Consider the following 24,662-nt stretch of genomic DNA (forward strand, 5'->3'; position numbering starts at 1 on the left):
ATTTCACAGTCAAGTCAAGTCTTGACCTGTCTTGGTTTTTTCTCGCCAGAAACTTCTGGAAATTTTAATTCGGGAATTTCAACTTGGAAATTTTAGTCTCGTCATTCATTTCATTTTACTACTGCGACCAAGCACAGTCACACATAATCTTCTTCTCTAATCTTTGACAAGTTTTTGAACAATTAACCATGTCTTCCTCGGGGGGTGGTGGTGGTAGTGGGAACGGGGATATGGTCAATCTGCACGATCCCGACCTTGAACTTATCGACCCTACGCCGGATATTCACGCGCTGTTCGCCCACTTCAATAAGGAATTCTTTTCCGGCGCTTTGGGCGCAGTGACGGTCGAATGGAGCAGCAGGATGACGTCGTGCGCTGGATTGTGCTACTATCTGGGGAGGCGAGGGGGTTGTCGGATTAAGCTGAGTAAGCCGCTGCTCACCCTGCGACCAAGGACTGACCTGGTCGATACGCTCCTGGTAAGAGACTTGATTAGATTTTAACTAATCTATATACTTAATAGTTAATTTAGGATTTATGATAAACGTTGTTCTTTTTCCAGCATGAGATGATTCACGCTTACTTCTTTGTAAAAAATGGATTCACTCGTCTCGATCGGGACGGTCATGGGCCTGATTTTCAACAGTATATGAAAGCAATTAACGAAGCGGCGGGGACTAAAATTACGGTAATTAATTTAATGATAACTCGTCGTTAAAATCAGTACATATCTAATCATTTCTCGGCTATGGTAATTTAGTTTAAAATTATGGACGACAAATTTGTAGAGGGTGTTCCCATTAAAAAAATATACTCCAGATTATGACAGTTTTTGAAGGAGATCTAGAGTTTCTGAGGCCTTCATAAAAATTGGGAATCATCGAAACTGGTTTAAAAAGCTCAATGGCATTCCATTAACCAACTTACTGACTTCACATTTGTCGTCCAGAATTTTAAAATAAATTTCCAAAGCGGAGGAATAATTAAAAATGGCCATTTTAGTGATGAGCCCCTGAGTCATTAAGAAAATTAAATATCGCTAGGTTTAGAATTCTCTATAATTAAACTTTATCTCTCTGATCCTCAGGTGTATCATACCTTCCACGACGAGGTGGACCATCACCGACGTCACTGGTGGAAATGCACTGGACCCTGTGTCACCCGGCCGCCATTCTTCGGGATCGTTAAACGTGCCATGAACCGAGCTCCTGGACCGAATGACCTCTGGTGGTCCGAGCATCAGGCGTCTTGTTCCGGCTCCTTCGTCAAAATCAAGGAACCAGAAAAACCGGTCAAGGTGGCGAAACGACGACTGCCTGGAGGAGCAACATCTCTTGTTGGATCTGGTGCTGTTGTGGGGGGAGGAAATACGATGCCGATGCAACCCATCACTAAATTTTTTACTCCTGCAAATCATGCCGGAGGAGGTGAGTAGTTGCATTAAATAACTGTTCATTTGTGGTTGATTTGTTAATGTATCATCACCAAAATCCACACATTTTTAATCATTTCTCCACTCTGGGAACTTATTTTAAAATTCTGAAGGACAAATTTGTAGTCAGTCAGTGAGTTGATTGATGGAATAGGGATGAGTTTTTTAGCCAGTTTCGATGAGTTCCAATTTTTCTGAAGGTTGCTTAAACTTGAGATCTCTTCCTTCAAAAGGTGTCAAAATCTGGAGTGTATATTTTTAAGAAATTGACAACTCCTTACCCTTACAAATTTGTCATCCAGAACTGTAAAATAAATTCCCAGAGCCGAAAAATAATTTAAAATATACTGATTTTGGCCATGAGTCATGGAGTAATATGCTAAACGTATATTTTTTATATGGTTCCAGTTGCTTCAGCGTCCTCCTCATCTCACGAGATTACTGAGATTACTGATCACTCCACCCCAATGAGTGTGGACGACCCTATCACATTATCCGACAGTGACGACGACGACATCGATTCCGATCTGCGAAAAGCTATCGCGCTCTCACTTGGTAGCAGTCTTACTATGAATGGTCAGTCATCATCATCGGGCAATCGACCGTCTACAAGCAACGCTGCTACTGCTTCTGTCGCCGCTGGAGGAGGGGGACCATCGACATCTCGAAATACTCAGGTCTACCAGTCCGTGCCTTTTCCGCAGCTTCGTCCGAACTACAGCAACCCCTCGACCACAAGTTCGTACAACTTCCCAGGGGTCGGACACCGTCTCGGAAGTTAAGAAGAAAGCTGAATACGTCGACCACACAAAATACCTGATCCCACCCACCCGTCAAGTTTACAAACCGCAAAGAAATCCATACAATTTTTATACAATTCCTACCTCACCACCACCACATTCCATTTTACCAAACAAGAAGTATTTTTATTTAGTAACCAAATTCTTAGTTCTGTGCTGTTAGGTTATAAAACCATTATAAAATTAGCATGATAAGTTAATCAAAGTATGTTTATTTATGTACAAGGAGTTAATACTGTTGCCCTTGTTCTTTGTAATTAATTAGCGGCTGAGAGCAATCGGTGTGATCATATGAAATTCTAGTTTGTCAATAACTACATACGTACATATAACGTGAATAATCTCTTTGTGGGATCACAATTCTGAATGATGAGTAATCTGCTTCTCTTAAATAAAACTCAGGTTTGTAGCAGAATGAAAAAATCGAGTCTGATCAAATCACCGTTGTTAATTGCTTGTAAATGTATTTTAACCATTCACATTTTATGCATAACTTGTGTTTATTACATGTTGGATAGATGTTTATTTGTTCATTTATTTCTCATCTTTTCATAAGTATTGATTCGATCAAGCTTTTTGGGCGTGGTGGAATCGAGCACTCAATTTCATACTATATTCCCATATTTTCATGAAAATGTTCCATATTTCGTAAATATTTTGAGCATAATTATTTCTTCTATTCCTTCAAAAGAATAAATTTTTCTCGATATTTCGACGACTTTATGACACGAGAAAGATTTTCTTAAACAAACGGATCGAAAAAGATTTTGAATTATAAACAGAATTGGGTATTGAATTAAAACTCTAATTTAGCGAGCTTAAAATAACCCTGAAATCTATATTTTTATATTATTGTCTGGTAAAGAATGTTTTAAAAAATGTATATATACCCAAATAAGTGCATACATAAGTAAATGAGGATGTGGATGTAGTAAGTAAGTAATTTGCGAAAAGTGTGTGTGGATTGTTGTCAGTCTGAATATCGGTGATGAGAGGAGATTAATTGTCGCGATAGGAGGATACAATTTAGTAATGAGATTCCACTAACTGCTCCTCATTCTCCTTAATAATATTCCTACTTCTTACTACTTCTTCCTATTGCAGACGAGTGAGTGAAAGTGTGCTGTGAGAAAATGCAGACTTATACATAAGTATCTAAGCTAGGAATTATCATCCTCGATCTCTTCTTCTTCTTCGCGTCCTTATCTCTGCAGATCTCTCGTCTCTCAGCCATTTACTTATTAGCTTTATGGTAGATATTCAGTGGACATCGTAAAAACGTCAAAACATGCGACATCCTCCATCAATCAGCACTCACTCAGTGTCCCACGGCCATATTTTCCATCATATGCCTTATGGGATCGTCATGTATGTATGTCCGCCCGTCCGTCCGTGTGAGATACTTTATGTATCCGATGAACCACTGATAAGTGTAAATGACACCAAATTTTATAGATTGTGCAACATAATAAGTAGATTCAGGTATGGATTCATAACAAAAAGTTGAACTTTTGCATGCAAAACTTAGATATTTTTCATCATGCACCGAACCAGGCCTTATGGGATCGTCATGTATGTCCGTCCGTGTGGGATACTCTATTATATGAACCACTGATAACCCGTCATTAACGTGTAAATAGCACCAAATTTCATAAATGGTGGATGAGAGTGCAAATAAGGGGAAAGATTTAAGAATATTCTTGAAAAAAAGTGAAATTTTGTCATGCAAAAATTGGTGTCCAATAATTGTCACAATTTTCGAAATAAAATAAGTACCCATATGCAAATTTGTGTCTCAGGCTGCATCAAGTCGATCTAGTAAAGATTTTCTTCTCGAGAATAGTAATAAATATAGAATTGCATTGCATCTGAGGAGCTAAAAGTGAGTAACTCTCTCTGCAACTTATTAGTGTCGCATGCATGGTGGTAATTATTCCCCAAGCACCTCATTTGCATAAGTATTGCAAGTATTTAGTCGTAAAAATGGTGCACATGCAATGCATTCACTGTATCGCGAATTCGCGACGACGACCATCGATCGATGCAATGCAACGCGTGCTTGCCTTCCGGCCTGCAAAATTACAAATACTTTTTCCACAGTGACTGACGCTGCGATTGGCCGATGTACAGATAGATAGATTAGATACATATGTAAATGTGTAGCTAGATAGATATGCAAATTTGTGTCACATGCAATTCAATTCATCCACACACACACGCTTGCATTGTCATAAAGTCTTAATCTCATCGGCATCTCAACTATGCGGCTAATGGTAAGCTGATAAATACAAAGTTTACTTGGGGTTGGTGTTTTTAACCTTTATAAAATTTCGAAGGACATCGTTGTACATGGCTGGGGATGGGTTGACCTTCTGGGGGCATGAATTTAAATGGGGGAATAACTAACTGGGGCATGTGGACAAATTACATCTCTCAATAACTGGGCGACAATATTACTACCGCTGTATTTACTACGGTATGGTAATATGCATGCTGGCTATAAGTTATTATCTCCAGTTGCGGTGATATTTTATTACTAGATAATGCGTTGAAATTGTGGATTGAGCAGGGTTATTAGATTATGAATATATACTACCATTCGGTGATGATAAATTGTCACTGAAGCGGTAGAATTGCATATGTATGTAGTACCTCCGCCGGTAACAATTATATCCACAAATTGTTGAGAGTTGTGTACAACTAGTAATTCTACGAGTGAGACGATTTTGAAGGAATTTTTGTAACCATCAATTTTTCTGCATGATGAGACGACGAACAGACAGAGATCCATTGTCTCTCTCGACGCGAGGGTACATATACCACAATATATCTTTGAAAAGAATGCGCAATACTCGAAAATAAGTAGGTGCCCTTTGACTCTGAACTAACTGTCCTCCCGTCAATCAAACGGGAACGTCTACAGACTCGCTCGATGATGAGAAACATGTTCTTTTCAATTCATCTCTAAAGTTGTGTAACAATGGGCAGGAAAATGTGTGAGTGTCATAATTTCAGGAATAAATGCCTCCCTAAAGGTGCCTTTTATACTAACTAACTTGCGCCATAGCTTAATTAATTATAACATTGGCGCAAGTACGTATTCATGTTATCACGATATTTAAGTACGTACATACGTATGTAGCACATTGATTTCACGTTTTTAGTTCGAGCAATGCACGCTCCCTGGTCATCATCATCTGTCATCCGTCACCCCCACAACAATGCAGCCCCGAAACAATGGAGTACCTCTACTACATCCGCACCTCATTCTTCTCCTCACCCCGTGATTCATATATTCACCAACAATACCATGATTCATAAGCAAATCATACATTGTATCACGCCAAATTTTAGCAAAAAAAACAATCCTCTGATTTTTAGCCCGAACCAGGGCTTATGTAATCGTCATGTCCGTCCGTCTGTCCGTCCGTCTGTCTTTCGATAACTCTCGAACGAGTTGACGGATTTGGACCAAATTTTGTACAGACATGTATCTGGGCAATGCAACGACCGAGTTCGAAGATGGGTTCGATCAGAAAAGTTTTGGACCGGTGGGGGTCATCGGAGTGGGTGGGGTATTACGCACCAAAATTTCAAAATTGTCGTAGAAAGCTGAAATTTGGCACAGAGGTTGCTAATGGCTCCTAATAGATAGAAATGAGTTCAAGATGGAAAAATTTTCATTTTGAGGGACCCTAGGGGGTGACCCATACTGATTTTTCAAAATTGTCATATCGAGCTGAAATTTGGTGGAGAGGTTGCTTATGGGTCCTAATGGAAGAATATGACATGACATTGGTATAATTTTTATCTAGAGCGACCCTATGGGGTGACCCATACCGATTTTTAGAAATTAACGTAGAAAGCTGAAATTTGGACCAGAGATCCTTACTGCTTTCTCATGAAATAATATGAAGTTATATACATATACTGAGAAACATGGGTTTACTAATCCTGGTTCGGGCTAAGCAAAGCTGTACTGATAGGTTTTTTCTTCTCTGTTGCACTTCAGTTACAGAAAGTATACGGAATAAGAAATAAGAAAACCAGTTCTTCCAGAAATGCAGTCCAGTCCAGTCCTCGGGCAGGCACCCCACCAACAATCCATCCTCCACCACCATTAAAGACATCCCAACCACGCTCTTCTTATTCCCACTGTGGGAACGTCTGCCGCATTGTTGGAGAGATCATCTCACACGTACGTATATAACGTAACAGTTTGTTGCCTTTCTTTCTTTACCATCTTAAGTAGTCGCTCTCTGCTACATATTTCTATTTAGCAAGTAAAAAAAGGTATCCACACAGAAAAACCGTCCGTTCGTTCGTATATAATCAAACCAACCACTTTCCCCTCTCGAATATTAAGATGGATATTGTATTGTTGCTTCTTCTTCTTCTTCAATATTGCGACTTGTTGTTGTATGGGTCGAGAATCTGTAGGTAGGGGATGAAGCCGATCGTCAGTGACTGCGGAAGCCGGGGGACATGTGGGGACGACATTGCCATTGTAGGATATGTAGGGGAGTCCGGGGTTACAGATGATGCGGACATCCAACAATCGTGAGGACAACACTGTCCCTCTGTCCCCTCACGGCTTCCGCGGCCACTGATGCTGCTGCCAATGATGATGATGGTGATGATGGAGGAATTCACTCCTTGAAGAATTACATTTTATAAGTATACATGAGAATATTGTTGTGTTTAATAGCCGACTTCTTCTTCTTCTTGGCGTGGTGGTGTGGTGGTAGTCATTTGTTAGTTGTCGTGTAGAAGGGGAGGACTGAGGACGACATGGACGTTGCAGCAGCAGATTGAAGAGAGGAAGCAGGTGGATGCATCGAGCTAGCAGATTATAGATTGCACCCCGTGTGAGAGAACGTATAGTCATATCCGGTTTTGCATTATATATATGCGCCCTTTAAAAATTATTGTTTGGTTTTTGAGTGTACACACGTTTTGATTTCTGAAGAAAACTGAACAGAAAAGTTTGAAGTTTTCTGTTTTTAAGTGGAAATATAAAAGTGAATTGGCTGGATGGAGTCCTCGCCACCGACGACGGCTTGCAGTGAGACGCGAGGAGAACTCCGGAGATACAAGGGAATCAGGTTTGCCAACTTTTCTCTAATCTTCTCGCCCAACCGACGACCAAGACGACGCTGCTGCTTTTTTAGCAAAGTTACTAAAATCCTAGCAAATTCCAATCGTTGTCCGATCCAAATTATACTTATGCCAAAATTTTCCCCTTGTTTTACGAATAATTGCAAAAATTCCGATCCTTGGCGTGCACCAAATTAAATATGCCAAAATGTCGTCTTGTTTCTTTCCCAATACTTGCAAATTATAATAATTCGCATCTCTCCTCCTCCAATAAATCTCACCCGATAACATCTTATCTTAAGGTGACCACTCCTCCTCCTCGAATAAAACAGGTCTGTACATACATATGTACGTACATACATACATCTGCATGCGAATAATATGCAAAGTGAATGGATATATAATTCCACCCCGTTTTTTCACCTGCACCTCCTCCATCCAGTCTTCTTCACGTCAAAGTAATTAATTATCTGTACCTCGAGCGATGATACAGAAGCGTCACTCGCAACGAAATAAGAATCTTCTGACACCTAACTTCACGACGAAAAATCCAATCCAATCCACAACCGACATTTATACTTAATCAGTGGCCGCGGAAGCCGTGGGGACATGTGGGGACGTTAGCATATTATCAGATAATGGGGGAGGGAGGGGTTTGCATAAGATGCGGACATCGAATAACTGTGGGGACATAGGGACAATGTCCTCTCGCTTTCGCGGCGACTGACTGGATCGCTTAATCGAGACGATTTATTCTTATTTATCCGAATCCCATTATTGCATCCTTCTTTTCTTCCTCCTCCCAACAAAGACGACTCCACGGCAGCTCCTCCGCTCTCGAAATAGAGCAACAATAATTAAGTGTTGTTCATTGTGTGCGTCATTATCTTCGTCGTCGGATGGGATTCAGCCTGGCTGACAACAATGCCAACCAACTAAACCACGTATGCAAATGAATGGAAATATGTAGAATCGCGTAGCGCAAGAAAAAAAATAAATAAAGCGATAGGAGTGACACTCGATCCCATTTTTGAGATAGAGAAGACAAGACGCTTATGTTCTCTTAAAGAGGATTTAAAAAAACATGCGGTTTTTCACCTTCGGGTGGTCTTCTTTGTCCCGACTTTGTCCTATTTATTGTCCTGAGACGAAAAACCGTCATCATTTTTATCATATATATTTAGAACTTGTAGACTCATCTGCTGTCCCTAACCCAACCTTGTTCTATTGTCCTTAGATTTTAGAAGCCAAGACGGGACAATTTTTATGACGTGTAGAACCTGTGGTCTCTCTGCATTGTCCCAACTTTGTCCTGTTTATTGTCCTTAGAGGAAAAACCGATCATTTTTATCATGCAAATGTAGAACTTTCTTTACGTTTCATCTACTGTCCCTACTTTGTCCTATTGTCCTTCAACGGGTAGAAGTTCAAAAAGGCATGATTTTTACCATGTGTAGAACTTACCGACTTCGCGTGGTCTCTCTGCATTGTCCCAACTTTGTACTGTTTATTGTCCTTAGACGAAAAACCGACTATTTTTATCATGTTCATTTAGAACTTGTCGACTAATCTGCTATCCCAACCTTTTTTCTATTGTCCTTAGACCGTAGAAAGCCAAAAAAAATCACGATTTTTACCATGTACAGAACTTATCGTCTCATCTTCGCCATCGTTTTGTTATATTTTCAGATCGTCCAAAAAGTCGCTGCACTCCTGCTCCTCAGACTTTTACATGCGGCGTGGCGCGGACGCGGATGAAGATGCGGAGGACGAAGCGGACACGCTCGTCCTGGGGCCGCGATCACTCTCCCTCGTACGTAGCGATAAGAATAATAATATTATTACTAACTTGCGCCATAGTTAAGTAGCTACTGTAACATTGGCGTAAGTTATACGTCATAATACAACTTGATAATATCCGTTATAGAGCGCCCTTGTCCCGAAGGAGGTGGTCAAAAAGTCGCCGCATTCTTCCTACTCCGCCCTCCTCACGCCCGACCCCAACCGGATGTCGCAGCTCGAAACGTTAGAAGCCAAGGTACAAATGTCGTCACCATTAATTAATTAATTAACTCAACTAATTAATTACTAATTAATTAATTAATTAATTAATTTTTCTAGATGGCCAGCATCGAAGTCTCCTTAGCTTCCGTAGCGGCCGCCGCATGTGCCGCGGCCTCTTCCGCTGCCCCCATTCCAGGCACGTCGACGTCATGCTCCTCCCTCCATCACGTGTCGGGCAGTAGCGGCGGGGGCGGAAGCGGTCCACCGCGCCGCACGAAGCGCAGCCTGCTCGGGTCTGCGCGGTCGCAGTTGGCGTCCTCCTCGTCGCGAACGGACCTCCTCCTCCTCCACAAGGAGGTGGAGAACCTCAAGACAAATTTGAAAGATAAGGACAACCTTATCCTCAAGTGAGTGAGAGTCAGATAACATGCTTATCATACATACGCTAAATTCGCCCTTTACAGTTTGCAGACGCAACTCCGGAAGCTGTCGAAACGGAGGGGAACGCATGGTTCCATTACTTCAACAGATTCGGGCATCCTGTCCCTCCGCGTGTTGTCTGAGTCTGAGCGCAAAGCGGCCGAGGAGCGCTTGGCCGCCCTGGATCGCGACATGGAACAGAAAAGGGGCGATATTCACTCGATCAATCAACGTTTAGGGAGACTCCGACCGTCCGAGTGAGTCGAATTATTGGGTGTCTTTATATGTATTCAATGCTTGCGCCAATGTTATGGTTTAAGTATGTGGCGCAAGTTAGCAAGAATTGGAGCTAATTCATTGCATGATTTGTCGTTAAGCTCGCTTATCGAGTGCCTTTATACTCGTTCTATATGCAGTGACTTGCGCCAATGTTATATTTTCAGTATGTGGCGCAAGTTAACAAGAAACGAAGCTAATTCTTTCCATGATTTGTCTTTAAGGCTTAAAGCTCACTTATTTAGTGTCTTTTTATACTTGCTCGTTGCATATATTTACTCTACTTGCGCCATATGCAATGGTTTAACTAGGGCGCAAATTAGCAAGAACTGGAGCTAATTGATTGCATGATTTTTATTTAACAGCAACATCGACACTCGGATCGAGCAAGCCGAGCTGGAGTATGAACTGGAACGGGAAGAGTTGAACTTGATGAACTTGGCGGAAGAGAGGCGAAACCTTCACACCATCCTTGACGACAACGACACGGCGCAGAAACGTGGCGAAAACTCACTCTTCACGTAATAATAAATAGATAAGTGGTTATCGATCCTGGTAGATATACTTATTGTTTATGGTCATATATGTAGATCGCTCCCGCTGAACGGTACGGTGTCCCTCCACTCGTTCGAGATCGTCCTGGACGCCGGGAGTGGTGCGGACACGTCCGGCTTCACCGTGGGCAAACGGGAGGATCGCGCCGGAACCTATGTCACGTGGACGAGGGAGGATCTGAAAACGTTGAAAAGGGGCGATCGGTACGTTGTGGAAAGGGACTTACAAAGGAGCTATCTCAGCGGATGCGATCCGATTTTGAGGAAATTAGTGTTAATCGATCACAAATTTGATTAGTATGAAATTTGCGAAAGACGCGATCTCCCAATGGGCACGTTTGCCAGAGATATTTGCATCCCAAGCGGGGAAAACGTGCAGAAAAGTCGACTTTCCAAATTTACTGCGCGTTTTCTCCTCTTGGGATGCAAATATCTCTGCCAAACGTGCCCATTCGGAGATCGCGTCTTTCGCAAATTTCATTCTAATCAAATGTTTTCATCGATTGAGACCAGTTTGCCCAAAATTGGGGAGCATCCGCTGGCAGACCTCCATTCTGACTTAAATGTTAACATTGGCGTAAGTCGGAGCTAATTTGCATAATTCCAGGATCGTGGAGATCAACGGAACCTGCGTGATATCGAAGGGTGTAAACCGCCTCGAAGAGTTCTGGCTGGATGAGGACAACAACCTCTCGGACGACGTGGAACTTACGGCGCATCCCTTGCGCGTCGTCGTCATGCGCGCCCCTCCACCGCCCCCACCCCCACGCGGGCCGAACAGGGAACTTCACGTAAGAAGGAAAATTCTGTCTTAATTCTGATCTCAATTAAGCTGACGCCACGTGCGTTATGGCAGACGGTGCGTGAAGAGCTGTCCCTCGTGACGGCCAAGTTGGAGCAGGTGGTGAAGGAGAAGCGTGAAGCGGTGGCGTTGTGGAACCAGTTGCAGGGCGAGGTCGAACCCCTTCTTCGCCTCCGCACTGACACCGAGCACGTGACCAAGGAGAGGGACGCCCTTCGCACGGAAGGAGTCCGCCTCAAGCATCGCATCTCGTATCTCGAGGAGCAGGTGAGTATGACAAATAAATAATTGGTCTGGTATTGAAAATGATGGTACTGACGCCATGTCGAAATCGAAATCCAGGTGTCAGAGATGATCCAAGAGAAAGTGGGCTCCTCGGCGGTGACTGTGTTCCAAAAGGGGTCCACGCGAACAACGATTGTTGGAGGGTCCGACCGACCACCCAGCGTCACATCAAATTCAACCTCAAAGTATGAAAACTCGCTCATTTCCCTTAATTTTGTATGTATTTAATTAACTTGTACGACTCACATTTATTGATGAATAGTTATTTAAGATTTCCAAAAAAAAGAAACAATGAAATGTTTAATTAAAAATATGAATCCATATTGTTTAATATTTTAGAATCTTTTCTTTTGAATTTCAATCCTCAACTTTTGTAAATCCAATTTGCTTAACAGAAGTGGTTTCGTATACGTAAAATCGTCCATATTGAGAAAATGTAGGTATTTGTTTTACAAAATTGCCGAAATATGCACAAAATATAAGCATTTTTTTACAAAATAGGTATGCTAAAATGTGCAACTAAAATCATATGCAATTTACTACAAATATTGAGAAATATATAGAAATTTTAGTAATCTATGCGAATTGGGGGACGCGCGACTAAATAACTATGTATCCCTTTTTAACAGGAGCCACCCTAAGGACACGAACGGCGACCACCACCACCACTCGACCCCTTCCACCACCACGACGACCGCCAATAACCACCGCATGATCGGCTCCGCTCTCCGGTCTCGACTCTGGGAAACCTTTCGCCGCGCTACAACCTCCACCGATTCACGATCCGTTTGCTCCATCGACTCCTCCAAGGCGGGCACGGAGGCCGGATACTTTTCCAAGAAGCGCCACGGCGGCAAAAATAAGTCCTCTTCCTCCGCGCCCTCGAAACCTTTGCGCCTTTCCCTCCAGCGCGCCACATCGTCCTCCGAAGTTTACATGGCCGAACCGCACAACAACCACCACAACCACAACCACAACAACCACCATGGCGTCGACCTTCACCCGAACAACAATGGCGCCCCGCTTCTGCGCCGGTCGAACGACCACCAGTCGGAAAATGCGCTGCTCGCGGCGTGCAGTGAGGACCGCGGTGGTAAAAAGAGCAAGGCACGTGGGAAGGGGAGTAGTGGGGGTGGGATTAGATGGCCCTCATTAAGACCGGCGTCCTCCATGAGTTACGCTATGCCGTCCGCGTCAAGTAATGGACAGCATAATAACCTCCCCCACTACTGATAAGCACACTTCCAAAAATATTGATATTATTGTTATTATTGGTACCACAATTCCTGCTAAATAGTTAAATGTATACTCAAGTTAATATGTTTAATACAAGTTGACAATATAAAAAAGCAATAAAGAAGACGTATGCCAAAGAAATGCAAAGAGAGAGAGAGACAAATTTTTCGAAAAAATAGCACCTCGCATCGCAAAACATATCGCTAAAACGAAGCATGAAAGCGGTACCTTTTTCCCACGCACAAAAATCCATACTTTTTCCATAAGTATATACATATTTTATGACGCCACTCACGAGACAAAAGTCCGTCTCAGTTTTAAGTACGGCTCTATCCTCTCATCATCTCGATATTACTACAAGTATTTGCTCGGCTTGACATCTTGTGACCCGTCGCAAAATTTGCATTCCAAATTTTGCAAATTTTTCTTTCTTCTGTGAGTATATGAATAAAATCGTGTCGTGTGAAGGAATTAAAATGAATTTCAAGTTTATGCATCTCCATCGTCGTGGTCGCTTTCCACCCGATTTTTAATTCTTCACCCAGCCATGTCGTCTACATACATATTCGATCTTGCACTCGATCTACATACATAAATATGTACATACATAAATGCGTGCACAAAGATCTAAAAGTGCACTTTTAGATCTTACATGTGCATACAGCACACTTTGCATTCAGCCATTCAATCCTATTTAGCACCCAATAACCTTCCATTCAATCCAATCACACAGTGCAGCAATTGTTACCTTAAATTCATTCCTCGCCCTAATCCGCACTATTATTTAATCATTCATTTACCTTTATTCAACTCCATTTAAGGGAAAGAAAAGAAAACAAGGGAAATAGCAAATAATGCGCGTCGTGTACCAATATTTTTTATTATTTGCAATTAATTATCCTCCACCGCCGCCGCCGCTGCCATTAAACTTATTTAATCTTGATAACACAATAACTATCGCTACTATTATTAGATAACACTACCAGCACCAGCAGCAGGGGCACTAATTACCCAATTAGTTACTTAAACACTACACATGCACAACAATAAATACTGCAACGGATGAGATAACTCGACAATTAAGCCAAGTTTAGTTACTCGCATGCACATAATAATTCATTTCATTACATACTTTTGCACATTGTTGCATTTCATAGTTAAGTTATCGCATTTCTTCCCCCCATGCAAAAATCCCCCCGCCCATCCATCAGTCTCTCGTCTCGAGTATGATTTATCGTATAAACAAGGGCTCCCATACACGTAATATGATCAGTCGTTGTGCCGTACTCAGACGAGACGCACAGCTTTCTTGAGATTGGGTAGATTTTTGCACAGTTTTTTTTGCAAATTCTTGTTATTAATACGAGACTTAACGGAAGGGAGGAAGGAAATTGAAAAGGGAGGAAGTGCGGAAGGAAGTAAAAAAGTCGACCATATACCTATTTACATATTTGGAGTTATTCATAATAACCAGATAAGTGCTTAAGGAGTGGAGTGCATAATGGGAAAGTTGATTCGCACTGAACAACACGGTTTTGGTCTCGTAAGTCGCCGTCTTCTTTTTACTTACACAATAAAAAATTACCATAATTACCATTTTATTTTTCGCGATTATTATTATTATTCACTTTACAAGTGATTACTTTACGATGTGAAGTAATATTTGTGTAAAAAAAGAGGCTTTCCGCCACCGTACCGCAGTGTGGACAATGTGGCAATCAGGAACAATAGATAGACAAATTTTGTGAGAGATAATAAAATAGAAATCAATTCTCCTGTAACGCGGCGTAATAATGAGGTGTAAAGTACATAATTTAAATGATATAATATGCTAATGTAGATAGGGAGGCAGAGTGAGACAAAGGTTTTAAAAGTGTATACTTAAGAACTTCTTATTAAGAACTGTTTCGTTTTTTGAGGGTCTGGTACATATAATTTGTTGCTCTGGAAAGCGAGAATTGCAGGAAATGCGAAGGTGCACGAAAGTGGGAGAAAGTGGGAGAAATATTCACTATCTAAAATATTCCTCATTTCTTAAACGCGTAAATTTCTTACACTTAAAATTCTGATAAAGTCGCATATCTACTCCGTTCTGGTATTGATTTGGTAATAACTTCTTACCCGATTGGTAGTAGTTTGTTTCTGAGTGGAGAGTTTTACATTACTGAACGGTAATGTCCGTTAATACTCCGTTTGCGGTAGAGTTATACATGTACTCCGGGCAGTAATTATTAAACATTAACCACTTTCTACCCGTTATTTCTTGCACGTGGTTACTTGCACGTGGAGGAAGCATTGAATCTAATACTTATTGATTCCCTTCCTCTCTTTCAGGCCAGAAAAGTGACCCTGATTGCCGTGCTTGTCCTCTGCGTGGGCGTCACCGCCGCGAAACGTCGCCCCAGAACGAGATCCGTCCTCAAACTGTACAATAACGAGAACTACGTGGGAAATTATGTGGACAATAATAACAACGGTTTCCGCCCGGGAATCGTTCTTAACGAAGGAGGCGGGGGCGAAGGAGGGGGAGGAGGAGGCGACTTCTACAACGACATCATCACCCTAGGAGACGCTCCTCCTTCCTCCCGCGGTACGGACGACGGGGGCGCCTTCGTCGTCACGGGAGGCTATCAAGTCTCCGACGATGGTGGGGGCAATTATTCACCCTATTCTGGCGACACCACCCCCCACTCGCGACCCCCGTACCATCCCCACCCTCCCCTAAAAGCGCACTACCATCAAGACAACAGCAACCGGGTGACGCCGCCCACCTCCCAGAAGACGCACCACCCTCACCGCGGGTACAGCAAGTTTATCCCCAACCTCCCCCAGCACAAGAGCCCCCTCCCCCACGACCACCCGCACCACCACCACCACAAACTGCAGCAAGGTTACCAAGGTCATAAATACCCCCACTACGATTTTACCCCCCAAAAACAGGAAGGCTACCCCCACCAAAAATACCCCCATGTCGAATATCCCCACGAAGGTCCTCCTCCACCTTCATCCAACCACCCACAGCAGGGCTACCACTTCCAGAAATCCCCCCAGAACGATTATTCCCCCCACCACCACCACCACCACGAAGGTCCTCCCTCGTCCTCCACCCCCATGTCCAGTTATCACTACCAGAACGGCGTCATGCACCACGTGACTGGGGGATTTTCTCCGCTCCCCCCCACGCGACACCTCAGAATGTCCCCGCCCTACCACCACCACCACCACCACGCTAAACACCCGGGTTTCCGAGGGTACGGAAATTACGGGCCGTCTTACCGCAACGGAGTCCAGTACCGGCAAGACGGCGAAGAGGCAGCAAATGTCTCCGTGGGATACCCGTATTTTAGATGATAACCGCCGATAAGCTTAATGATAATCGTCAATCATACTTTAAAGATCAAGACGGCTGCAAATGATATCCGTATTTCAGATGATAAGCTTAACGATAATCGTCGTCGTCATACTTTCAAGATCTCCAAATGTGCACGTTTTTACATATTCTGCACAAACCCAATTACAAAAATGAAGTTCAAGTTCGCAAAAATATGGCAAAAATTTTAGCACATGTACATAATTGCGTGCATGTGGTTTGTTGTACACTTTGCTTGCACGAGTCACTCACTCTCTTCTTGACTCGACGAATGTTACTTGTTATTGGGCAGATAGAAAAGAGAAATTTCAAACACAAAACTAAAAACCAAAGCCAAAAACCACACGAGTAATAAAAATGATAAAAATTGAGAAGGAACAATGTTTCGCATGATATGTAAGTAAACGTACAATTTCATTCATTTCGTATTTACATTTTACATGTACGTCACACCGCATGGGTCGCGAAAAAAATTGAAGTACACTAAAACCCTAATTTCATCGCCAAATTGTTTGGGTTCAGTTTCAATATTTTTTTTAAAACAGCAAAATCACGATGAATCAGGATGACTTTCGATAAATTGAAATATTTTCTCTGGTGTAAAATCGAAGGGAGTGAGACGAATCAAGTGTGGGATGATAAATATGTACCAGTCTCAAGTCTCAATTTTCCCAGTTTATTATTTTGCATAGTACTTGGGAGTCTGTAGTCTCAATTTTCCCGATTTTGTATTTTGTATAGTATTTGGGAGTCATAAGTCTCAATTTTCCCAGTTTATTACTTTGCATAGTTTTTACTTGCAACTAAGTGGCCATCTCAATTTCCCCGTTTATTTAATTTACATACTACTTGGTTGGAAGTCACCGTCTCAATTTCCCCACCTTATTTATTTGCATACTACTTGGCAGTCATCGTCTCAATTTGTATAGTTTATTGTTTTGCATACTACCGTCTCAATTTCCCCTCTCATGCAATATTCCCCTCGTTTTAATGGAAACTTTCTAACATACGAAGTTCTAGAGGCACAAAATCATCTAATACAGAGGTTTTTACGTCTCAATTTCCCCTTCCAACCCAGTCACCTGGCTTGTCTCAATTTCCCCTTCCAACCCAGTCACCTGGCTTGTCTCAATTTCCCCACTTTTGAGGAGCTACATAAGCCTTTCTACGTCTCACCTTCCTGTTCCCAGTCTCATCTCAATTTCCCCTCTTCCTTGAGGAGATAGGATTGAAAAACCATGTCTCGGGTTGTCCACACACTCTACCCAATCTACCCCCCACCCCCAAAATCCCCCCTCCCCCCAAAACTAACACCTCCCCTTCCCCCCAGTTTGCTTGGTCCTCATCGTCCCCACTGGATGCCCCCCCACACAAGCAATACATGCAATTTCTCCCAAACTCTCGTCTCTCTGGCCTCGTGGGAGCCACCTTTGGGCGCACGTGGGAAGGAGCGTGTTCACCATGCTCTCTCCTCTCGCAGGCTGCACACTTCCTCGGCTGCTACACAACCGGTCACTTCACTCCTCACTTCCTTCTCCACAAGAAGTTTTTAATTTTAATTGTCGCTAGAGTTAAGTGGTCGACGCCATGGTCAAGTACTCCAGGGAGCCGGACAACCCGTCCAAGTCCTGCAAAGCCAAGGGGTCCAATCTTAGGGTGCACTTCAAGGTAATTTAACTTATTTTAAGCCGCAATATTCATCACTTATCATCTTTACAATTCGCACGGCTTATTTACTTAATACTTAATTAATTAAGTAACTAACTGGTCATTATTATTATTGTTCATAGAACACGAGGGAAGCCGCCTGCGCCATTAAGCGAATGCCCCTCCGCCGAGCTATCAAATACTTGAAGAACGTGCTCGAGAAGAAGGAATGTGTCCCATTTCGACGGTACAACGGCGGTGTGGGGAGGTGTGCCCAGGTAAATAACCAATAACCTCCTTAACAATTAAATTATCTCCTAATTAAATTACTTAATTGTGTTAATTATGAATTGACAGGCGAAGCAGTGGGGCACGACGCAGGGAAGATGGCCCCAAAAATCGGCCGAGTTTTTGCTCCACCTCCTCCGAAATGCAGAATCCAACGCGGACTCGAAAGGTCTCGATGCTGACCGTCTCGTCATTGAGCACATTCAAGTGAACCGAGCCCCCAAAATGAGGCGTAGGACGTACCGTGCTCACGGAAGGATCAATCGTAAGTTTCGAAATACTTAATTCTTAACTTAGTGACTCAATTACTCGACATTTTTAATGATTTCTCCGCTCTGGGAATTTATTTTAAAATTCTGGACGACAATTTTGCCGTCAATGAGTCATTGATTAATGGAATAGCGGTGAGTTTCTAAACCAGGTTCAACAAGTTCCAATTTTTCTGAAGGCTTCTTAACCTTGAGATCTCCTCCTTCAAAAAGTTTCAAAATCTGGAGTGTATATTTTTCAAAAATTGCAACTCCCTGCTCTACAAATTTTAAAATAAATTCCCAGACCGGAGAAATCATTATAATTGTGCTGATTTTGACGACTTATCATCGATTCCTACATAAGCTAACCTCTCTTCTCCTTTTCCTTAGCCTACATGAGCTCCCCGTGTCACATTGAGGTCATTCTTTCCGAGAAGGACGAAGTCGTGGCCCGCGCCAAGGAGGAGGAACCCGTCAAAAAGAAGATTTCCAAGAAGAAACTCAACCGACAGAAGATGATGCAGCGAGGAGAGTAAAAATAAATCTACGTAAATTTCCACCATTCTCTCGAACCCCCTCCACCTCATCCTCGATAACAACTTATCAATTCCTCCCTTGTTGGTGATGACTTTACAGAAAAGGAAAAAATAAAAATGTTGACACTTTTACAACCGTTGAAACAATTTCGTAAAAAGACGCATGGCTTTATTTATTCATTCATTTACTCTCTAGGATTTTGCATATACCTGAGATCTCAGTTTTGTAAATAGTCGTAGTACATAGGATTTTTTTCATCTACTTTTCTCTCTCCATAATAAATAGTACAATAATTCATTATTAGATTAGTTTAAGTACAAACTCGTCGTAGCAAAAGATATAAGAAGAAGAAGGAGAGGAAGGAGCGGGCTGGAATTCTGCGACATTTGCACTATTTTTTTTGTAGTCGGCTTGATAAATATGATACGTTACAGGCGAAGGGATATATTTATATAATATAGGAAATTTGTATAAATTATTTCGTTCACCGGGCGAATAAGTAGTGTTTTGGTGTTAAAAAAAACAACCAGACTAGATTTGTGTTCTATCAACTCCTAAGTTTTGATCTTGGTTATTTACATACACGGGAAATTTTGTAGATTATATGAGCACTATTAAAATACACATTTATGAATTAGAATAGTAGTTAGTCCGATTCGTTGTTATTCACCTCCGGAGCGACCCAGTCACTAGATTTGTCCGTCTCCATCCCCCCAAGTGTTGACCACCTCTGGTTATTTACACACGAAATTTTGTAATTATGAGCACTATTAAAATACACATTTATGAATTATGGTAGTAGTCCGATTCGTGTCGTTGTTTTACAGGTCGTGATGATGATTATTATTCACCTCCAGTCACTAGATTTGTCTTCAACTCCTAAATTTTGATTTGACCACCACCTTTTCTGATTATTTATACACGAAATTTTGTAATTATGAGCACTATTAAAATACACATTTATGAATTAGTAGTCCGATTTTTGTTACAAGTCGTGTCCTCCGTTATTCACCTCCGGCGCGACCCAGTCTTTCACCCCTTTCGCACAGAGGACCTGAGCGAGGCCTTGTTGGTCACCGAAGTGGGCGTGGACGTGGGAGAAGCACACCTCGTAGGGGGCGAGGGCAGCACCATTGATGACGACTTTTCCCAAGAGGCTGATCAGTTTGGAGGAGATGGTGTCGAAGGAGAGGATGAAGTGGGGCAGGGTCCCGTTCGGGAGGAGTTTGGCGGAGATGAAGTCCTCCAAAAAGGTCACGTTCGTGGAGAAGGGAAACTCGGCGTTGTGCAGGCGCGACGTCACGGAACCGGCAAGACTGGATGGAGCGCAGGTAAAATACTCGAACGTGGCGGATGGGTTGTGCATGTATCTGGAATGGGTAGGATAAATTGTGAGGTGAAGAACGGAGGTCTTGGGAACATTGTAAACTTACAAACTTCTAAAATATGTGTAAAAGTTTGCAAGTTTATAGAATTTACGGATTTTGCCATGTTATCAAGGACTGCGTGAATCGTGTCAGTGTGTATTTTACCCGTTTTTATACAGGGTACGAAATTGAGGGTGTAAAAACAGGTAAGTAAAATACACGCTTAAGCAATTCACGCAGTCCTTGGTAACATTGCAAAATCCATAAATTCTGCTAACGTATAAACTTCACAAATATTTCGAAGGAAAATTAGCTCACAAATTTTTGTAAACTTGCTCAGATCAAAGGCGTCGTAGTTTTATATTGTAAAAGTTTGTAAAACGGTGGTACAAACCACACGGATTTTACAAAGTTACTAATGACTGGGTGAATTGCTTGAATAATTAAATTCCTTGATAAATAAACGTACGTGAAGACGGGGACGGAGTAGCACTGCATCATGACCCAAATGTGCGGCGCTGTGATGGAAGCAGACTGCAAGTTGACATAATTTGCGATGGGGAGGATCCCTCCTTGGTGGAATGAGCAGAAGTACAGAGCAGCCAAAATGTTGACCACCAGGGTGAGGAAAAACCAATTGTTGAGCATTCTGTGTAAAATCATACGTCAGTGTACACTCAAAATTTTCAATTTTCAATAATGTTCGTCTCTTGTTTACTAGCAATTAATTCAGTATTAGTCATATTTATTACCTGCCAATGTCGATCTTCTCCCTTTTTACAACCTCGGGATCTTTACCCAGCTCGCCACACTTGTAGAACACGTCCCCAATCACGGCAAACATGTGGGGAAGGATTGGCAAGAGGAAGCGGATCTCTTTGTGACGGATCAGACTGGAAAAAATACAGGCACAACTTTCTCTAATAAGCAATCTCCTTAATTAGTTGATTAGTTAATTAGTGAGTATCACCTGAAGCAGGATATGAAACCCAGAATGACGGTCCATTCCTTCTCGTGTAGCCGGAGTGAGAGGGAGACGAGAAGGGGGACGACGCTGAGACCGAGGATGGATGGCACCCCAGAGTAAAAGTACCAAAGGACGTGATGCTCCCCAAACTGGGCTGAGTCACCCTGGATAAAGTTGAACTGGATGAATCGCAGCCAGGTCATCATAGCTTTTCCGTACACGAACGAGTCAACAATTGCACCCACAACGATCACACTCAACCTGTTCATTAAATAATTAAAGAATCTCTTAGTATTTTACTCCCACTTTATCATCACTGCTTTTTAAAATACTTCGTCAAAATGCAGTATTTTGAGCTCATTTCCACTTAGGATTTAGAGTTCCAGGGGAATCAAACCCACAAATAGAGGAGAATCTACGTGTAGAAGGCAATATTCGGTCGAAAATGCACGTTTTGCAAGAAAGTAACTCTTGTATCGCTGTCAGAATATATTATTTTTTAACAAGGCCCCAAAAAATGGGAAATCTTAGTGAGTCAGCGCAATCACAGTTATAAATAAATTTAGATTGAATAACTTTTGCATCACCGCTCTCGGTATCATTTTTCCTGGAAGCATTAATTAATCATTAAGAATAATTGCCCCCCCCCCTCAAAGGTTCTGGAGCAAGATTATTTGACACTTTATCAATCTATAAAAGACGTAGATACTTAATGTCAAGCAATCGTGGGTCTGGAGATTTCATCAGAATAGGGATTAATAGGATATTGAAATTTATATATCGAAATTGTAGACTTTCAACTCTTTCTAAATTTAAAATTCGCAGTTCACAATATCATATCGATTAATTTAGCCAACATCTCGTTCAATAGTAAAAACGTCATCTTGTAATCTCAATTAATTTAATGAATGCAAGAGTTCATGCGTATGCAAAACTAAATTTACAGTGGACCCAGTAAAAATTATCCCGAGCGGTGATGCAAAAGTTATTCAATCTAATTTTATTTATTAACTGCGATTGCGCTGACTCACTAAGATTTCCTTTTTTTGGGGGCCTTGTTTATTTAAAACTTGTAATTGGTTGTCAAAGACATTATTTTTACTGCACAACCGCCGTTATTATCGGCACCCTGAATATTTTTATTAAATTTTTGATTTTCAAACTTGAATAACGCCGTTATTTCTCAACCGATTTAGGTCATTTTGCGCTTAAAATATCCGTAATGACTTTGACTAAAATATTTTCAATAAGCGAGCATGCTGAGATACACCACTTATGAATCATAAAAATAAATATGTTTTCAGGGGAAAATTTTTGCACATTTTGGCACATAACTTAGGTAAAAATCAAAAATTCGCCAAGTCGACTAGCACATCTTTTCTAAATTGTCTAACAATGATCTGTGCAAAATTTCATCAAAATCGGTTGAGAAATGACCGAGAAATCGACTTATGTCACTTTTTTTGGGTGGGGTAAATGCATACTTAGCAAATTTTTTTCGTTGCCAGGTATTTGCCTCACTAAGAAAAATCGTGAAAATGCAGTATTTTGATAGTGATAAAAACTTGATTTCTTAAAAAAACGTGCATTTCTTGACTAACTGTTGCCTTCTCCACGTAGAGTTTCGTCTTTTTGTGGGTGTAACAACCCTGGAAATCCAACCCCTTGGAAGAACTAAGCTCAAAATACTGTATTTTGACCACCCCTGGTCTCTCACCCAACAAGAATAGCAGCCGGGAGTCGATGGGCCACTCTCATGGGAAAGAACAGTTTCAACACTTCCCAAACCTGCGGTATCCAGATGACCACGGCGGTCGGACGGATCACAAAGTTCAACGCGACGACACCCACCATCGGCACGATTTGGTCTAAAAGCACAAAGTTAACTTCTTAATAAATTAATTACTTGTGTCCTTTAAATAATGCTACTCACGCATTTGCATCAAGTACATCGCGATGCAGTTCAAACTCATCTCTACCGAATTTGTCAATGTTCTTGCGCCGCAGTAGAATGTAAACCAACACGTCAACATGAAGGTCAAGCTCCATTTTGCGCTCGAAATCCCGAATCGCGATGTACAGTAGAGGAAAAGGCTCCAGTCACCGAACGCCGTCAGAGTCGCCATCGCCAGTCGCGGAATGATCAACTAGACGACCAATAATATAAACATTATTAATCCATAATAATTAAGGATATTAATTAACTCTTCAAATGGATGTCGGCCAGCGTATGCTCTACAATTTTAGCAAATTAATGTCAATCGATTGCGAATTTAATTAATATGAAATTTGCAAAAGACATGATCTCCCAATGGGCACGTTTAGCAGAGATATTTGCATCCGAAGAAGAGAAAAAAAGTAAATTTGGAAAGTGTACAATTTGTCAACTTTACTGCGCGTTTTTCTCTTCTTCGGATGCAAATATCTCTGCAAAACGTGCCCTTGGGAGATCTTATCTTTCGCAAATTTCATACTAACTAAATCTATCATCAATTCCCACTAATTTTCCCAAAATCGGACAGCACTCGCCAGTCGACCCCCATTGTCCGTCAATCCGTACCAGTGCATACGGCGAGTCGGCCCCCATCCACTTGAGCGTTTTGTACAAGGCCGTGATTACGAAGGGGAAGAGATGGTTGCGCAGGCCGACGAGCCACTCCCACGTCAAGTGACCTCTCCCCCATGTGTACACGTAGGCCACCTCCGTCGACTGCCACGCTTCGTCAGGCACAAACTCCGTCTGGATCAGGAACGCGGACAACCAGCGGAACAAGAGACACACCATCAGATACTTTCGCTATACGAAAAAATAAACAATAAAATTTTGTAAAAACTATTCCACAATTTTATCAATTTTACTACCACCCACCATTCCGATCCTTTTCCAAAGAGGAGTGGCCGCCATTGTGAGCACCTTCTTCTTCTGACTTCGCATCATTCTAATATGCAAATTAGTTAGTTAGTTAATTAATTAATTAATTATTCACTAAACCTAATTCTGTTCACCTGATGATTGTGGCGAGTGTTCTCTCATCCTCGGTGCTGGTTCTGCGTGGATTTTTCATCTTGACCCGACGAGCCCCCATGACAACTGAACGACCCTTATTCTTAACGACTCAAGAGCGGGTCAGGCCGGCTTGGCGACGGCGGCGACGACGAGGCGCGGAGGGTGTGGTCTTATCAAGGCAAGGTCACTTATCAAGGGCGCTGTTCTCCTCCTCCGTGACACTTCTTCTGGGGCTGAAATGACCTCCTCTCCGTCAGCGCCCTGTTCTTCTCCCCTCAGAGAAAACTGACTGACTGACAAGAAGGGGAAAATATGTTCAAAC

General features: G+C 42.1%; 5 protein-coding genes across 5 annotated transcripts; 4 read left to right on the forward strand and 1 right to left on the reverse strand.

Annotated features, from left to right (window-relative positions):
- Positions 1-27: 27 nt before the first annotated feature.
- Positions 28-2,659, forward strand: LOC110861791 (sprT-like domain-containing protein Spartan). Its single transcript, XM_022110920.2, has 4 exons — positions 28-479; positions 563-688; positions 1,088-1,427; positions 1,841-2,659. The coding sequence occupies exons 1-4, from the start codon at positions 189-191 to the stop codon at positions 2,212-2,214; spliced, it is 1,131 nt and encodes a 376-aa protein (XP_021966612.1). The 5' UTR covers positions 28-188; the 3' UTR covers positions 2,215-2,659.
- Positions 2,660-6,963: 4,304 nt separating this feature from the next.
- On the forward strand, positions 6,964-13,053 carry LOC110861797. Its single transcript, XM_022110929.2, has 11 exons — positions 6,964-7,337; positions 9,019-9,142; positions 9,257-9,367; positions 9,451-9,740; positions 9,798-10,010; positions 10,395-10,550; positions 10,620-10,787; positions 11,191-11,374; positions 11,440-11,652; positions 11,728-11,855; positions 12,300-13,053. Exons 1-11 carry the CDS (start codon positions 7,267-7,269, stop codon positions 12,901-12,903), a joined length of 2,262 nt encoding a protein of 753 aa, XP_021966621.1. The 5' UTR covers positions 6,964-7,266; the 3' UTR covers positions 12,904-13,053.
- A 1,138-nt stretch (positions 13,054-14,191) lies between these two features.
- LOC110861758 (pair-rule protein odd-paired) lies at positions 14,192-16,669 on the forward strand. The gene is made up of 2 exons (XM_022110880.2): positions 14,192-14,449; positions 15,241-16,669. Exons 1-2 carry the CDS (start codon positions 14,408-14,410, stop codon positions 16,255-16,257), a joined length of 1,059 nt encoding a protein of 352 aa, XP_021966572.1. The 5' UTR covers positions 14,192-14,407; the 3' UTR covers positions 16,258-16,669.
- A 1,081-nt stretch (positions 16,670-17,750) lies between these two features.
- On the forward strand, positions 17,751-19,142 carry LOC110861793 (60S ribosomal protein L17). The gene is made up of 4 exons (XM_022110922.2): positions 17,751-17,944; positions 18,067-18,201; positions 18,281-18,476; positions 18,853-19,142. The coding sequence occupies exons 1-4, from the start codon at positions 17,864-17,866 to the stop codon at positions 18,996-18,998; spliced, it is 558 nt and encodes a 185-aa protein (XP_021966614.1). The 5' UTR covers positions 17,751-17,863; the 3' UTR covers positions 18,999-19,142.
- A 3-nt stretch (positions 19,143-19,145) lies between these two features.
- Positions 19,146-24,629, reverse strand: LOC110861792 (GPI mannosyltransferase 3). The gene is made up of 9 exons (XM_022110921.2): positions 24,340-24,629; positions 24,203-24,272; positions 23,894-24,130; positions 23,267-23,480; positions 23,051-23,201; positions 21,337-21,594; positions 21,119-21,259; positions 20,836-21,015; positions 19,146-20,369 (listed from the first exon to the last, which is right to left on the reverse strand). Exons 1-9 carry the CDS (start codon positions 24,417-24,419, stop codon positions 19,985-19,987), a joined length of 1,716 nt encoding a protein of 571 aa, XP_021966613.1. The 5' UTR covers positions 24,420-24,629; the 3' UTR covers positions 19,146-19,984.
- Between the last annotated feature and the right edge of the window lie 33 nt (positions 24,630-24,662).

This window comes from Folsomia candida, unplaced genomic scaffold, assembly GCF_002217175.1.
Source record: "Folsomia candida strain VU population unplaced genomic scaffold, ASM221717v1 Fcan01_Sc045, whole genome shotgun sequence".
NCBI classification, from domain to species: domain Eukaryota; kingdom Metazoa; phylum Arthropoda; class Collembola; order Entomobryomorpha; family Isotomidae; genus Folsomia; species Folsomia candida.

Bases quoted from the DNA above. Each gene is read 5' to 3' on its own strand.
- LOC110861797 (XM_022110929.2), top strand. From the start codon at position 7,267: ATGGAGTCCTCGCCACCGACGACGGCTTGCAGTGAGACGCGAGGAGAA. The intron at 7,338-9,018 runs GTTTGCCAACTT...TTATATTTTCAG, and splicing joins CGGAGATACAAGGGAATCAG to ATCGTCCAAAAAGTCGCTGC. The intron at 10,011-10,394 runs GTGAGTCGAATT...TTTATTTAACAG, and splicing joins GGGAGACTCCGACCGTCCGA to CAACATCGACACTCGGATCG.
- LOC110861758 (XM_022110880.2), top strand. From the start codon at position 14,408: ATGGGAAAGTTGATTCGCACTGAACAACACGGTTTTGGTCTC. The intron at 14,450-15,240 runs GTAAGTCGCCGT...CCTCTCTTTCAG, and splicing joins AACAACACGGTTTTGGTCTC to GCCAGAAAAGTGACCCTGAT.
- LOC110861791 (XM_022110920.2), top strand. From the start codon at position 189: ATGTCTTCCTCGGGGGGTGGTGGTGGTAGTGGGAACGGGGATATGGTC. The intron at 689-1,087 runs GTAATTAATTTA...TCTGATCCTCAG, and splicing joins CGGCGGGGACTAAAATTACG to GTGTATCATACCTTCCACGA. The intron at 1,428-1,840 runs GTGAGTAGTTGC...ATATGGTTCCAG, and splicing joins TGCAAATCATGCCGGAGGAG to TTGCTTCAGCGTCCTCCTCA.
- LOC110861792 (XM_022110921.2), bottom strand. From the start codon at position 24,419: ATGGGGGCTCGTCGGGTCAAGATGAAAAATCCACGCAGAACCAGCACC. The intron at 23,202-23,266 runs GTGAGTAGCATT...TTGTGCTTTTAG, and splicing joins GATGTACTTGATGCAAATGC to ACCAAATCGTGCCGATGGTG. The intron at 20,370-20,835 runs GTACGTTTATTT...TACCCATTCCAG, and splicing joins TACTCCGTCCCCGTCTTCAC to ATACATGCACAACCCATCCG.
- LOC110861793 (XM_022110922.2), top strand. From the start codon at position 17,864: ATGGTCAAGTACTCCAGGGAGCCGGACAACCCGTCCAAGTCCTGCAAA. The intron at 17,945-18,066 runs GTAATTTAACTT...TATTGTTCATAG, and splicing joins ATCTTAGGGTGCACTTCAAG to AACACGAGGGAAGCCGCCTG. The intron at 18,477-18,852 runs GTAAGTTTCGAA...CCTTTTCCTTAG, and splicing joins TGCTCACGGAAGGATCAATC to CCTACATGAGCTCCCCGTGT.